The sequence below is a fragment of the Danio rerio genome, chromosome 13 (assembly GCF_052040795.2).
Source record: "Danio rerio strain M-AB ecotype USA chromosome 13, GRCz13ab, whole genome shotgun sequence".
NCBI lineage: Eukaryota > Metazoa > Chordata > Actinopteri > Cypriniformes > Danionidae > Danio > Danio rerio.
This window is the reverse complement of record NC_141033.1, coordinates 43,211,903-43,228,844: the sequence shown is the minus strand read 5'-3', so window position 1 is coordinate 43,228,844 and position 16,942 is coordinate 43,211,903. Positions and strand designations below refer to the sequence as shown.

Here is a 16,942-nt window from a genome sequence, read left to right as displayed (position 1 = left end):
CCGCAAAATTACTGAGAATTTTCCGGAAAGGTGTGTATGTGTGAACAGGCTCTTTTTGAAAATACCGGTAAATTCGTTCTGGCTATTTTCCGGAAAGAGAAGTTGTAAATTTACTGGTAATTTGCCGGAATGCTGCACTGTGTGAACGCAAAAGGAAGATTGCCGGAATAAGCGCGTGCACGTCTAGAACATGATGGCGTGAGACGTCTGCTTTAGCCAATCAGAACAGTCAGACGCATTCACGTCCGCGCGGTTTATGAGAATAAAAGCCTTTGAATATTTTTCCAGACACATTTAGCTACTAGAAATTAGTCAGATAACGTTTATATGTTCATCTGAATGCCAACCGTGTAAATAATTATCAATAAGATGCTTATGATAAGCCGTTGTTTGTTTACCTTCAAGCTTTGCGTGTGCCCATAAACAGTCTATGAGCGCCAGCACACACACATATCATGAACAACTCGACATGGGAAAATGTTTCTCTATATGTTTTCATCGAAGTTGTCCAAAATACTGATCCATACACAGAGTTTGTAATGCAGTCAAAGGTTTACAAATACAAGCGCAGCCGTTTAGAGCTCATTTCTGGTTAATGATGTCAGAATTACCGGTATTTTGGAATGGATGTGTGAATGCTCTTTTCCGGAAAAATTCCATAACGTCCTCGCCTGTGTGAACAACACTTTTTTTAATTTTACGATTTAAAAGTCGTTCTGGAAATTTTCCACATATTTACTGGTATCACTGTGAAAGGGGCTAATGTCATAAGATGTTAATATTAGGTTAGATTCAGGTTGTGACGTCAGGTGAAAAAAATTCCATGTCTAGCCAGCATCTAAGAACAAGATTATTTTGTTGTCCAATAACGATGTGAAATTACGTTGATATTTGGTTGATTTTAGGTTGTTAGAAAGTGACCAAAATCCAACGTCGAGCCAACATCTTAAACCAACGTCACATTGACGTCAAATACTGACATTTATTCGTCAGGTATGGCAACCAAAATCCAACGTCTGATAGTCATCATAATGGTAATTTCCACACAACATCAAGCTGTAACATCATCATCAGACATTGATATTTGGTTGGTTTTAGGTTGGACATTGACTTCGGCCTAATGTTGAGTTCTGACATCAACCTGATTTTCATTTCTAAACAAAATACAACGTCCCCACGACGTTAGGCATCAACATTAATTCGACAATGTTGACATCCTGTGCCTGCTGAGTGTTTAAGACCATTTTAGTCATCATACAGTAAACACCTGTCATCTTCTCATCAGTGACTTGCATTTAAACATTCTCTGGGTCATTGTGTGTGACGATTTTGGACATCTTCTTGGACACTTTTAATGCTTCCAACTAGTTTGCTGCAATTATAAATCACCCATGTCTTGAGGTAGTTCATTATTATGCAACTTACCTTGTATATATATCTTGATTGGACAAAAATCATAGGATTGTTTTTTTAAATCCCCATAGACAGGAATAAATAAAGTAGCGACAGCAAAAGTACCAATGCTGTACTAAAAATTTACTTAAGGGAACCTAAAAGTACACATTTTTAAAACTACTTGGAAAATTACAATTCCTGAGAAAAACTACTCAATTACAGTAATTTGAGTATTTGTAATTTGCTACTTTACACCACTGAGTGTACAAAATTTCAGTGCAAAATACCACACAATTTTTAAAAAACTATTTGAAACTGCCCCTTTTTAGGCTTTGATTCAAGTTGTGCCGTTTTAGGTGACTATCCCTTTAAATTCAAATGAGATTGTGCTCTTTTTAAAAAAGAGGGGCGCCACAAACGCCAGTGCAACAGTACAGTGGCAGATTCAAAACAGTACTAATGTTAACTCTGAAAAACAGTAGGTATGGGCACTAAAACTCTAATAGAGGATGACTGCTTCTCACTCAGGGCTGTCTATGCTAAGGAGGGAGAGATCTCCATTAATGTGCGGGGCTTTCCCCCTCTGATGACACGTACAAAGGGAGAATGTCAATCAAAGCGTTTCTGCAGACTGTTTTTATGGAGTGTGATTATATAAAATAGAAAGAATGCATTTTTACCATTAGATGCTGGCTGTGTTCATACATTGCTGCCACAGGTGTTTAAACCACACATAAAAGGGATTTTTAGCATAATAGATACCCTTGAATTAATTAATAAATAACAATTATTTCAATGAATAACAATTATACATTGCTTAATACACACAGGGTGTACAGGAATATGCAAATATCTTTACAAATGAAAAATAATTTTAAAGGATTAAAATATTACTAAAATTATTATTTTCTAGCCTACATAAATATAAAAACCACTGCCTTCATGCCTTCTTTATCTCAGAGGGCTTTTTCAGTTCATTCATAACAATTTGCTTTTGTATAACGTTATTATTATTAGCAGTATTATTTATTATATGCATATTTATATTTGTTTTAATAAAAACATGCTTAGATTTGCCCACTTGTCAGGTTTTAGAGCATGTATATTAGGATAGAACTCAGTTTTTTTATCACACTTTATCATTGTTGTTTATTTATTCATTTGCTGGAAATTAGAACTGAATTTAGAAATAGTTTTGAAACAAATCTTTGCGCTTAACAAGCGGAATTAATTATTTATAGGCTAATGGATGTCTGTGCGTGCAACACGTTTCCCTATCAATGAAAGTGAAAGTGAAAGTAAAGAATGAGGAGGCTCATCCCTCATTCTCGCGCTGCAGATGCTCTGTTTAACTGTTTTCTCGCTAGAGAAGCACTCAGTTTTTCCACTTACAAAGTACACCATGTAAATAGCAAATGCGCTATGGCACAATGCAACTGACTCTTTCAAGGAATGCAAGATGAGACTCTGATTGGTTTATTCTCAAAACACACCAATTACTCATTAAGAGAATAAGCTCAACCCTGTTAGACCATGCGCCATGGCGCAAAGCGGATTTTCCGTCCTATAAATAGCAAAAGTAGATTCTGACAAGCCCTTAATCCTTTTGCGCACTGCGCTTTGGGCTAAAAAGTAAAAGTAAAAGTAAAAATTGTGCCTTTTCAGATCAAGGTGAAATCACTAGGCCTATTTAGTTTCCTTTTTTTTTTTTTTTAGTAAATTTTAAGACATAATAGTAATAATAACTAATAATTTATTTATTTTTTGCCATGATGACAGTACATACTATTTTACTAGCTACTATTTTGCTGTATACTAGTATTCACCTTAAAGTGCATTTTAAAGGCTTAACTAGGATAACTTGGCAATCTTGGTTCTGTAGCCAATTGAACAAAAGGAGGCTAATAATAATTTAATTTCCTTTAAAAGAAAATAAAAAAAGCTAAAATATTATAATATATTATATACAGTATATTATATACTAAAATATATAGTAGGGAACATTTATTAGGATTTACTGTGAAAAATGTCCTTTCTCTGTTAAGCATCACTTTGTAAATATTTGAAAAAGAATAAAATATTAACAGGAGGGCTAATAATTTTGTCTTTGACAGCATGACTTGTTGCATATTAATATTTTGTATTTTTTGCATTGTTTTTCCTCTGCTGTATCCGAACAGTCCTGCGACTCATTTACGGGTCATGACCCACCGGTTGAGAACAACTGACACTTCATACCACAGCGACATTGCATTAATCTTTACAGAGAGGCTCTCCAAGTTTCCATAAACAGCGAGAAATAATAAAAAGTTGTAATTTAAAAAAGGTAAAATACCTACTGTTGCCACGTTACAGCATCAACCACAGAACCGCCATTTTTCATAAACCTGCAAAAACAGAGAAAAATAAAATGATAACAGAAATAGAAAAACTAATGCGTCGACATAAAAAACCTCTCCCAATCGAGAACTAACAAGAGGTGTCTGTTTATTTCAGCAGTGACACTGATCTCTCATGCTGCGAGTAAATCTGTGTGGTGAGCTGAGTAATCTCAATCAAACCAGCGAACAAAACTCCTTATAGGGAGCGAAGTTTCTAAACAGTTATTCATGTGACAGAGAGGCAAAGTTCCACAAAGAAAAACAGTGACCACCCTTTTTCTCTGCAAAACGTCCTATAATTCCCCTCTCGTCTGCCTCTCTTTCCCTCTGTCTGTCTGCTGCGTTAAAACAGCGTTTATCATTTCCATCTGAACGAGACTGGTAGCAGCAAGGGGTGGCGTCTCGTTCTGAGGAAGACTTCGACAAAAGCACTTGTGGTCGTAATAGCAAGTCTCATTGCAGCCTGCCAAAGTTATGAGCGCTTAAGCGTCCCGGCAGGAAAACACAAGACAGCTTGTGGCAGAAAGTAAATGGGTGCACCTAAACTGCACAGTACAAATCACACCGAGCAGAGGGGCCCATGCCAAAATGATGACAAATAGCTCACATGTTCAGAATTTCTGGCCTTCTCATCGGCCCAGGTTTTCCTTCTTGAATTATCATTTAGTTGAGAAACAACACTGCGTGAGATATCGAGACTCGATTAAAACCTTAAATCACATCATGAGCCACTCTGTTACACAATCACATGATACTGTATCTATTTCTGCATGAAATGTGATCGTAACAATGGCAATATTTTAGATCATTTTGACATCTGGATGACAATAGCATACTCAAGTGAGTAAAACATGTCAAGAAAAAAATTTAATGAATAAATACAGTAAACACAAGTAGCAGTGTGATATGGCTGTATATCGGCACTGGTGGGAGACGTGTGTAGGCTTGAAGCTGCAGGCCGAGTGCTTTAGTGTCCCACCAGTGATGATATACAGCTATATTGCACTGCTACAAGTGTGATATTGGGTTCATACAATGATTTGATGGCATAATTGTGTATAAAAAGAAAAACAAACATGCAGAGCCTCAAAAATACTGTTGTATGAGGAACTCCTTCTTTTGGCCATTCATTTACATCTGCAGCTGACATCAGAACTGCAAAAACCATGGCTAATTCACCAATGCCACTTTAAAGCTAGTGTTTGAATGATTCGCTAACGTAATGTCTAAAGTGATGACAAAACAGCTGATTTTGCTGACATTTTAATTTTATAAAGCTGAACGGCATGAAATGCCATCAGTATACAGAGATTTCCCAGTATTTCTTCAGTATTTAGTTGCAGTCAGGAGATCACAATATAAACCCCAAAAAAGCCGAAGCAAAGCAAACACTAACAGATTAATATGATATAAATACAGCACTACAACATACAAAAGAAAGAGATCAATTTAGAACAGCACTTATGTTTCATAATGGTTTGATAACAATGAATAGAAAACGAGGAGTTTTTCTACCCTAAGACTTAATATGCAGTCTTTGTCACCATCTTGCGGTGCAACAGTCTTTTCTCTGCTCAGTATGTAGCCGACATGCTGAATCTCCAAAATTATAAATATTTTAAATAGGCATAATTGCAATCTTAACGACAAAAAAAAAAAAAAAAAACTCATAAGTACATGTTGTCCAACAGCAGCAATATTTGTCAAAAGTGGTAGTGATTTTATTTTATTTATCACTCCATGCTGTTACTCTATATGGGCAGAGTAATACACAAGAGTGAAGAGGCTGTACATGTAATAATAAATAATAAATATATTACTCATGACATTTCGTTCAAAATTGAAATAAAATGTTGTTATTTAGATCTTTTTTTTATAAAAGCAAAATGCTGTTTTAAATTCAGAAATACATTGTTGATACATACACCATAGAATAATGCTAATTGAATAAACACTTTTAATCACAATAAATTTGAACATTATTCTGACCAATTGTCATTTTCTGGAAAAAAAAAAACAATGCCTAAAATGACTATTTTTTTAGGGATTAACAAAACATTCTAAATGCACATAGCCAAAAAAGCTTTGTAATAATTATTTAGTATCACACTGAACATTCATTCATTCATTTTCTTGTCGGTTTAGTCCCTTTATAAATCTGAGGTCGCCACAGCGGAATAACCGCTTATCCAGCACATTTTTACGCAGCGGATGCCCTTCCAGCCGCAACCCATCTCTGGGAAACATCCACACCCACGTTCACACACACAATCATACACTACAGACAATTTAGCCTACCCCATTCATCTGTACCGCATGTCCTTGGACTGTGGGGGAAACCGGAGCACCCGGAGGAAACACACGCGTATGCAGAGGAACATGCAAACTCCACACAGAAACACTAACTGAGCTGTGGATCGAACCAACGACCCAGCGACCTTCTTGCTGTGAGGCGAAAGCACTACCTACTACGCCACTGCGTCGCCCTCACACTGAACAATAGAAAGTAATTTTAAATTGAACTCAATAACTTAAATGATACTTAAAAGACAAAATCAGTGAATCAGAGTCGAGACGCATCATTTTTCACAATGGTGCTATTGCTGGCAGCAGGAACAAGTATACTGCATGTTCTGTTGATGTGTTATTACTCTTTCCTTTACCACTGAGCATGTGTTGTTCATGCTTATATATAGAGTATATATAGAACTTTAAAAATTTGGTGCATCCCTTATATTCAGTGGTGGAAACAGTACTAAAAAAATATCATTCTCAAGTAAAAGTACCATTACTTACCCAAAAATGTAAAGTAGAGTAAAAGCATCTGCTGTAAATATTACTCAAAGTATGAGGTAAAAGCAGCCCTTTTTAAAGCACTCAAGAGCAGTGAGTGGTAAGTATTACGCTCTGAACCGTTCATGCGTCAACTTGTGCATGTGTGTGTGAAAAAGTAACAGTTCGGCAGTTTCACTTTAACTCATTAACATTTCATCCATGCCCCCATGACAAACTGGGGTATTAGATGCAAATAAGGAGTAAGGACTGGTGAGAGTAGTAGTAATAAAGTAATAAAATAGAGAAAATAAGTAATAGAGTAATAAAATACGGAAAAAAGTCCTACATGACGGTGTTTACTGATTGCGGTGTTTACTTCAATAATGCCACTAATATCTGCATTACTCCACATGTCTTAATTCCATTTCTGTTTAGTTCATTTATGACTTTCGTCGGATTAAGGTGATTAAAAATTGCTGTTTCGAGTTTATGTAAGCCTACTGTTCATACGTCATGTTTAACTGAATAAACAGTAAACACAAATACGTCTTATTGAACAATCTATTTTTATCACCAATTATCATAGTAGAACAGTTTCTCAAGCAGTTTGTGATGCATTTTGGAGACAGGAGATGAGCCCCTGTACTAATGCGCCACCATGGCTTGAGAAACTTGCTCTCAAAGATTGTTTGAGTAGCACACATATTCTGAATGCCTTCGGCAGAATTCAAATAAGCCATTTTTATTTAGATTAATCTAGATTAATTCCGAGATTGATCTAGATTTAAAAAAGTCTTTGCCCACCTATAATTATCATATAAACTTTGGAAGAAATGTTGTCAGACCTTTATAGAATATTGCAGTGGTTCTCAAATTGTGATACCTGTACCACTAGTGATACGGTGGCTTTCTTCTAGTGGTACGCGGAGGAATCAAATATGTCATATGTACTTGCTACATATATTTAAAAAATTAGAAAAAATGATTTGTATATCAATGTGATGACATTTAGCCTATATTTATGAGGTCCAAGCAACATCTCCAGGTTTTGATGAATAGGCTACTATTTGTTAATACTTCACTTTTTTTTTCTTTTTTTTTTTAGAAGAGTAGCCTACCATTTTTAAATTTTAAAAGCACATTTCAATATAAACCTTGACGATTTATTTTGTTTGTTTGCTTGCTTGTTTGTTTGTTTTTTACATACAAGCACAGGACAGTGTAATGTTCAAAGTATTTATAATGTTTAAAGTGGCTGATAATAATTAATATTCTTAATAATAGTAGTTACTCTACCACGTATTTGAACTGAACAGAGTTGTAGCTTCATTACTGGGCTTACTACGCTACTGTATTTCAATACTGCTCATTATGGTGATACTTGGAGAGGCAGTTTCTGAGGTAGTACTTTTAAGTTTAAGATCCACTGGAATAAAGCAAATCTTGTTTTCAAGTGATCTCTTAATGTGTGTGTGTTCAATTGGTCTGTTAATATGTGTGTAGGTGTAGACAGGGTCTGCTGTAAGCCGCTGTTTGCAGGAATGAGGAAGCTCTGGTTAGGCACTGACAGATTTATATCTGGCTCTGTCACACAGGCATTACAACCAATTAGTATCCACTCACAAAAGCCATTATTCTACAAAACCAGTTTTTTGATGAACAGGACAAAAGCACAAACAACGTAACATGAATACTCACAAATGAATTGCAGAGGTATTCATCTCAGATGTCAGAATTAGAAAAATGTGTTCTTAATACTTAGCACATCAACGCTGGCACTGCTTTAATATGCTCTTGTCATAAAAATATGTGTTTAGAAGCATACGGTTGGCAGCATTGCTCAAATCCTCTTTTAAAACCACAGACTGAATGATTGAGACATGAGTCTTGTTTTAAAGGGATTTCAGACATGGGAGTTTTGCATTAATTATTCAGCATTAATTAGAAACAGTGCCAAAGAACACTCAGACCAAATCTGAACAACCTCATTCTCCTGCATGGTAATACACAAACAGTTAACTCCAATGAGCCATGTGGAATGACTCAGTCAGACACGCACTCAATCCAAATGGCTCTTGATATGGACACCAACAACCCACTCGCTAATGACCCATTTAGAAAGACTCACTCATTCTCATTGAATCAATAAGAACGTTTTTTATAGGGATGTCAACAAACAACTCTTATGAATCATATACAAAGACTCATTCACTCACTGAGTCAATCCGACTCACTCTTCATAGCAATGTCAACAAATAGCTCTTCTGAATCATATATAAAGACTCACTCATTCTCATTGAATCAAAGTGAATGGTTCTTGAATGGGATGTCAACAAACAACTCTTATGAGTCATATATAAAGACTCAATCACATTCACTGAATCAATCTGAATGACTCCTTATATGGATGTCAAAAAATAACTCTTATGAGCCATATATACAGCAAAGACTCAATCACACTCACTGAATCATTCTGAATGACTCTTCATATGGATGTCAAAAAATAACTCTTATGTACTGTATCATATCTAAAGACTCAATCACACTCACCGAATCAACCTGAATGACTCTTCATAGTGATGTCAACAAAAAAATTAAATAAAAATCAAATACAAAGGGTCATTTACACTCACTGAGTCAATTTAAATGACTCTTCTTAGGAATGACAACAAATAGCTCTTATGAATCATAAAGACTCACTCATTCTCATTGAATCAATCCAAATGGTTTTTCCTAATATGGACATCAACAAATAACTCTTATGAATCATATATACAGACTCAATCACACTCACTGAATCAATTCAAATGGTTTTTGATAGGAACACCAACAAATACCTCTTATTAATCATAAATAAAGACTAGTTCTCACTCACTGAATCAACCCAAAGGGTTCTTCTTATTAAGCACATCAACAAATAACTCTTATGAATCATTAATAAAGACTCGTTCACGCTCAATTAATCAATCCAAATGACTTTTCATATAGGCATGTTAACACATAACTCTAGTGAATCATTTTAAAATAACTCACAGTCACTGAATCACTTCAAATGGTTCTTAAAGAGAAAGTCTGTTTCCACTTCCAATCTTATTTAAGTGATTATTGTTTCAATTAATGATCAATTAACCATTAGATGCAGAGATGAACACTGGAAGAATCAGGTTGAACATTCTTGTTTTATGTTTAAATTATAAAATGTTTTATTTTTTTTTTTTAACATATTTTACTCAAAGGTTTTTACAGCTGAGATTTTGGAAATCTCTTTTTCTTTTCTCCATAAATCAAACATACTGACAAAAATCTATTTTTTGTGCGAAATAACAGATGTTGTATATTATGTATATTTCATATTAGAAATTATACATAAAAGACTTTATGTATGTACAGAGAGTGCTGCTGAAGTGGAGATTTATGTGTTAGATTTATGGCTCAGTGCAGAAGAAAAACAAATTTAAGGAAACAGCATTAAAAATGTAAAAACAAATTGATAATGTGTGTTTTGGCTGCTTTTTTTTACTGAAACAAACACTTTTATAAAGCCTAAAATCTTAGAACTGACAGATGCATGAAAAAATATTTTTGCCTAACCTTAGTATCTAACCTTAATTGACCCTTGATAGATACATTAATGTAATTTAACAATTTAAACCAACAGTTAATTCACTATTAGCTATGTTTCCATCAACCTATGTGTATTTTGGATATGCGCATAAAAAATAGTTGATGAAAGCGTCAAGACACGTCATGATAAGTTTTAAAAATGCGCATAATAATCGTATGTGCAAAACCAAGTAGGATAAACTCTTTATTAGATAAGAAAATATGCGCATAAACTACGATTGGAAACACTTTTGCTGAATAAATTCCAGTTTTTGCATAAAAAAGTCATGTGATTTTGTTATAAGAGATCATGTGATGATAAAAATGTGTGTGAACAGACAAACCAACAGCCTGAGCACATTGTAAAACATTGGAAATGTTGTTTTGGTCATTAACCGTTTCAGTGTTAGTGTTATTATATTATTAATTACCTCCAGAACTGTCAAGAGCGTCTGTGCTCTGTGTCTGACGTCTTCAAACGCCACCACGCGTTCACTGCATGTCAGGAATGTCTTCTGAGGAGCAAGTCATTTTTATATAAAGAAAAGATTCACGCAGCTTCTCCAACTGCAGCAAATTTTTATTGTTGATATTTGGTGTCAGTAATTAGGAAGTGGCGATTTTGTTCTCTTTCAGTCATTGGATGGAAACGCTGCTTTATTTGCACGTCTTTTATGAAATACTCCTGTTTAGCGCATACATTTAATTTGCATCTTTGGATGGAAACAGCTTTTCACACCCCTAGTACTTGATTGACTTAAAGGGGCTTAAAGATCACTCAAAATATTTTATTAATTTCTGTTTTGTTGAACATAAAAAGATGTTTTGATGAAAGCTGGAAACCTGTAGCCATTGACTTATAGCCATTGACAAAGTATTTGTCCAACTATGAAAGTCAATGGTTACAGAGGAAAGAAGCTGAAACAGGTTTGGAACAAGTAAAGGGTGAGTAAATGATGACAGAATTTTCATTTCTTGGTGAACTATCCCTTTAAGGCAAGGCAAGTTTATTCATATAGCACATAATGGTAATTGAGCACAAATTGATACGTATTTCTAGCTTCCTTTTATGAAAAAAACCCTCTAATATCTTAAAACTGACAAATGGATGAAAAAACTGTTTTTGCCTGCCGTGTCTCACCGTAATTGACCATTGATAAGATATACCAATATAAAAGATTACCAAAAATTAATTCACCATGGACATCTACAGTACTTGATTTACTTAAAGGAATAGTTCACCCAAAAATAAATAATTTACTCACCCTCAAGTGGTCGCAAACTTTTATTAACCTGTTAGAAACAGTGACATAAACATGCACAGCAAAGAATGCATCTGTGTCTTGTTATTACAATGTCTTCCATATCTAATGCACAACTTACACAAATTATGCAAATACATTCCTTATAGTCTTCCCATTGAAAAACAACTAGCTACGATAGCTGCTTGAGAGTTGTAGCTTTACACTGATGTATGGTTTGTCAAGATTACTTGTGTTCTTTTTTATGTAATCTATTCGTAAACAGTGACATATGCAAAAACAGTTCCTCACTGCGTCCAAGTCCTAAGGCTGGCTTGGAGGTTAATTTCTTTATTTGTTGAACACAAAAAGAAGATGTTTTGTAGAAACATGGCTTTTGTAGTCTTATTACTTCCATAGTATTTGTTTGTACCACTATGGAAGTCAAAGGTTACAAAGGAAAGAAGCTGAAACAGGTTTGGAACAAGTAAAGGGTGAGTAAATGATGAAAGAATTTTCATTTCTTGGTAAACTATCCCTTTAAGGCAAGGCAAGAAGGCAAGCCAAGTTTATTTATATAGCACATAATGGCAATTCAAAGTGTTTTAAATAAACAAAAAGTTTAAAAGAATCATCAAATATAATTGGCATAGGAAACAAAACGAATTACAATGAATAAAAGCGGTTTCAAATGTGTTAAAACAAGTTTAAAAGGAATACACAAACAGTTATCAGACGTATAATATCGCATAATATCAATCGGACGTAGAACAGTTCTCATTGGGTAAATGCAAAGCTAAACAAGTCTACTTAATACATGTTGTGACTTAAGACAAAATCTTTGCCTAAACGCGCCTAATCCTCTAAACTAAAATCTGCAGTGCTGCAGCAGGAGCTCTTGCAGTATAGAGAGAGAGGAAGGAGTCTCACGCAGGTGGAACATTGCTCTGTCACACCATTAATAGAGTGACACTTTATTTATCTGACGGTGCGTTTCAATGGTGCTACAGGCCCCTGGACTAACAGTCCACATGGAGCAACATAAACAGGCCTCGGCCATGTGCTCCTCCAGCAGGCGGACAGTACGGCGCTTTCTTAAACAATGTGCTGTGGAGATCTCTTATACGAGCCATTAAAACGAGTCCACCATCAGAAAAGCTCTCCTCCAGTAACCAGTCACTGAAAGTGCAAAACGCCACATGATGTGACAAACAAAACCAACCAGAACATACAGAGTAGCAGTCAGCTGCCTGTGCATTCATGATATAATGCATTCTAAATGGCAACATGGTGGTTCAGTGGTTAGCACTGTCGCCTCACAGCAAGAAGGTTGCTGGTTTAAGTCCCGGCTGGGTCAGTTGGCATTTCTATGTAGAGTTTGCATGTTCTCCCAGTGTTTGTGTGGGTTTCCTCTGGGTACTCCTGTTTCCCCCAAATTCCAAAGACATGCGCTATAGGTCAAGAGTGTGCGAATTCGGTCCTGGAGGGCCGGTGTCCTGCACACTTTAGCTCCAACTTTCTTTAACACGCCTGCCTGGAAGTTTTAGTACACTTAGTAAGAGCTTTATTAGCTGGTTCTGGTGTGTTTAAATGGAGTTGAAACAAAAATATACAGGACACCAGCCCTCCAGGACCAAGTTTGGCCTGCTACAGGTGAATTGAATAAACTAAATTGGCTGTAGTGTAAGAGTGTCAACAGGTGTGTATGGATGTTTCCCAGTACTGGGTTGCAGCTGGAAGGCCATCCGCTGTGAAAACACATGCTGGACAAGTTGGCGGTTCATTCCAATGTGGTTGAAAATAGTCCTAATTTACACTTAATAAATGTTGTTTTGCTGTTTGTTCAAAGTACTTATTTAAAATGAGCTGAAGCAAGTTTTTTTTTTACAGATTATTAAATTAATTCTTTTACTTTATCTTTCACCTTCAAAAAAGACAGATAAAAGTAATGCTGCGTTCACACCAAATGATGAAGCATCAAGCGCGAGTGATTTACATGTTAAGTCATGCAAAGACGTGAATATCCTGCGGCACAGATAACCACATACAGCTGGGCGCACCTCTGAAAGGATCTAGTGAACTACACTGTCAACAGTTTCCTGTAAGATCTACAGTAATTTACTGGCAGCAGCTCGCCAGCAAAGTCCTGTAAATCAATTACAGTAAAAATACTATATTTACATTTTACAGCATTTATCTTGCTCTATATGTATTTACACAATTGTATGTATATCTTTACTGTAAAATATACTGTAATTTTCACAATGCCACTTTAAAACACAGTAACATACTGCATAAATGTCTTACAGTAAAATAAAGTTCATATTACAGTTAAACACCGTGTAATTTACAAAATCATTAACGGTGCAGAAAAAGCGTTGAAAGAATATACGCGGAAATTCGGATCATTTGGAAAAAAACGAATCATGACGGAAATTCTGCATCTGTTGTGAAGTGAATTTTATGCATGAATGAAGCGAAATTGACGTGTGAATGAAGCAAGTAAACTTAAAATGTTAATTCGTCTATTTACATGTGAATAGCGTGATTAATTCACGCATGCCACGTCTGATGTTAACACAGCATTATATGTAAATTCTGTCAATAAATGATTCAGTCCAATAAGAATGTTTTTTAATTTTCACATTTTGCTAATTTTCTTTTTCTTGTAATGACACTAACTTCATAGATCATTTTACAAAAAAATTATTGTTGATACCAGATAAATAACAAGTTATTATATAAAATCAGAAAATACACTGTGGGTATAAAGATGATTCAAACAGCAATTCAAAGGCTGTTTTTTTTTTCTTTTTCTTTTTTTTTTCTTTACAATTTCTGTTTTTATTTTTGCATTTATTTGATCAAAATAATATTTAAAAAAAACTGAATAATGTGAAAATGTATTACAATTTAAAACAAGGGTTTTAATGTTTTTAAATCTAATTAATTCCTGTTAGGAAAGCTGACATTTTAGCATCATTAATTTAGCCTTTATGTAATGAGTGTATTTGTATAGTGCATTTATCATGGATGGCCATACACCCAAAGCGCTTCACAATCATGAAGGTGGTCTCCACACCACCACCAGTGTGCAGCATCCACTTGGACGATGCGACGGCAGCCACTGGTCAACGGCGCCAGTGCGCTCACCACACACCAGCTATAGGTGGAGTGTAGAGACAGTGATAAAGCCAATTCGGTGGATGGGGAGGATTGAGAGGCCATGATGGGTAAGGGCCAATGAAGGGACTTTGGCCAGGGCACAGAGGTTACACCCCTACTCTTTACAAGAGTGCCATAGGACTTTAGTCTCACATGATCCTTCAGAATTCTTCTAAGGCTGCTTTTCAGTGTTGAAAACAATTGTGCTACTTAATATTTAAGTTTTTTCATACATTTTCTCTAAGGAGTCTTTAGTGAACAGGATGTTCAAAACAACACTGCATTTTTATTAGAAATGAAAGGCTTTTCCAGCTAATTTAAATGTTTTTGACTGTTAATTTAGAATAGATCAATTCTATGTATCCTTAACAAAAACTATACATTTAAAACACATACATTTACAAATACATTTAAAAACAAATAAACAATATGTGCTGTATATTTGCTCATCTTTATTAATTTTTGCCTATACAAAGTACACATTAGAGCTGCACGATATTGGAAAAGTTGGCATTGCAATATTTTTTTACTCTACGGTATATATTACGATATAAATACAATTTCACCAGATGACTTAAATAGTTCTATTTGGAAAGTCATTCATTTAGATTTATTGGGATGATTTTGTAGGGGAGTGATGTGATTTATATTATACATATCATAAACACAAATGAATAAACAAACAAACACAATGGAGCAAATGTTAAAGTGAAATAAACAGTGCCTAATGGTTTTCTGTGGAGGGTCTAATAGTATTTAAGTGCATAAAACTGAATAATCAAATGTAAAATAGCATTGCAGTCTTCATTATATAGATTATTTAATAAAATGAATCTTTATTAAACTTCTTTATGTGCTATTAGAATGCATCAAACTCTCCTTAAATGCTCATCCAGTCACAGGCCTTGAAAACACTTTGCAGGTGACAAACTTTCCTCTATTATGCTTAAATTCTGTAGTGTCTCCACAAATCTTGTGTGTTTTGATCTGTGGTTACTGTTAAAATACAAATGGATGCACACACTGCTATACAGTATCAATGCTCAAACAATATATTGTGCAGCCTTATTGTAATAGAAATGTACTAAAATTCAAAACTAATTTTAATATAAAAAAAAATCATAAAATTTAGTCAAATGACCTTAAAAGCACAGCAGTATTATCGGTATCTGACAGGATTATCAAAATAGCCTAAATATTTATTTGACCAACACATAAGCAGAAAGCTGTAGAGTTCAGCAGGAACACTGGGTTTATAACTCATCACTCTCCACACAGTCAAACACACAAGTAAGTGCTCGCAGGGAGGCTAAAATAACTCTGAAGAACCACAGAGAAACTCACCCATCTAGTAAGAGGATTGCGTTTTTGCGAGGACGGCCGATGTTTGGCCCGTAGAGGTTTGCTCGGCTGTAGAAACGCACCGACTGCAGTAACGTCTTTAGAAGAGTGTAATCCTGAGCCAGACGAGAGCTGTTGACTGACCGAGCAGCCATTATGCGGTAACTGTTGGGCTCTGAGGGCAAACAGAGGATAATAATGCATGATGAAAATAATGCATCAAAAGTTTGGTCTCATTAAATTTTTTTTTATGGTTTTAAAAGTTTCTTATGCTCAACAAGAATTTATTTATTTCACCAAATACACACAAAAACACTGACATTTTATTATAATTTAAGATATTTAGCAAAGCTTCAGCATCATTCATTCATTGTTTTTAATTTTGTCCCTTTAATAATCTGTAGTCGCCACAGCAGAATGAACCACCAACTTATTCAGCATATGTTTTATGCAGTGGATGCCCTTCCAGCTGCAATCCAGTACTGGGAAACACCCATATAATCCCATTCACACACATGCACTAAGGCCAATTTAGCTTACCCAATTCCCCTATACCCCGCAAGTCTTTGGACTTGTGGGGGAAACCAGACCACTTGGAGGAAACCCACGCCAACAAAGGGAGAACATGCAAACTCAACACAGACATGTCAACTGACCCAGCTGCGGCTCGAACCAGCGACCTTCTTGCTGTGAGGTACTCACTGTGCCACAGTGCAGCCCAGCATCAGTCTTCATTAGGTAATAAACACCACAGACATTCACTCAATTTGTCCGTTTTTAAATAATAATTTATTTTGATCCCAACTGTGATAAGAGCTTGAGTATTTAAGTATTGAGATTGATTTGGAGTTTATCAGTCTAGTCAACGTTAGCCATTGTTAAAGTTGCCTGAAAATAACCTTTCATTTCACATTTCTGAAGTCTATTTTTTTTTGCCTAAGCAAGAATTTTACTTCAGCTTTTTTATTATATGTAAGACTGTATTACACTGAAAAATGATTACTGCTGCTTGTTGAAACTACCCGCTTCAAATGAGCTGAA

General features: G+C 35.3%; 1 protein-coding gene across 15 annotated transcripts in view; it reads right to left on the bottom strand.

The window, feature by feature from the left end:
* hpse2 (heparanase 2) overlaps nt 1-16,942 on the bottom strand; it is a 205,074-nt gene that overhangs the window by 75,413 nt on the left and 112,719 nt on the right. For 12 of the 15 annotated variants that reach the window (XR_015506286.1, XR_015506288.1, XR_015506287.1 and 9 more), the window contains 2 exons: nt 15,905-16,076; nt 3,735-3,782 (listed from right to left, as the gene is read on the bottom strand). Coding sequence is in view for 9 of the 15 variants with exons in the window: in XM_087279709.1 (XP_087135835.1) it covers nt 3,735-3,782; nt 15,905-16,076 (220 nt within the window). In the remaining 6 variants the exon portion in view is untranslated. Of the gene's footprint in view, nt 1-3,730; nt 3,783-15,904; nt 16,077-16,942 lie in introns of all 15 variants that reach the window. The other 3 variants (XR_015506289.1, XR_015506290.1, XR_015506291.1) reach the window with 1 other exon arrangement.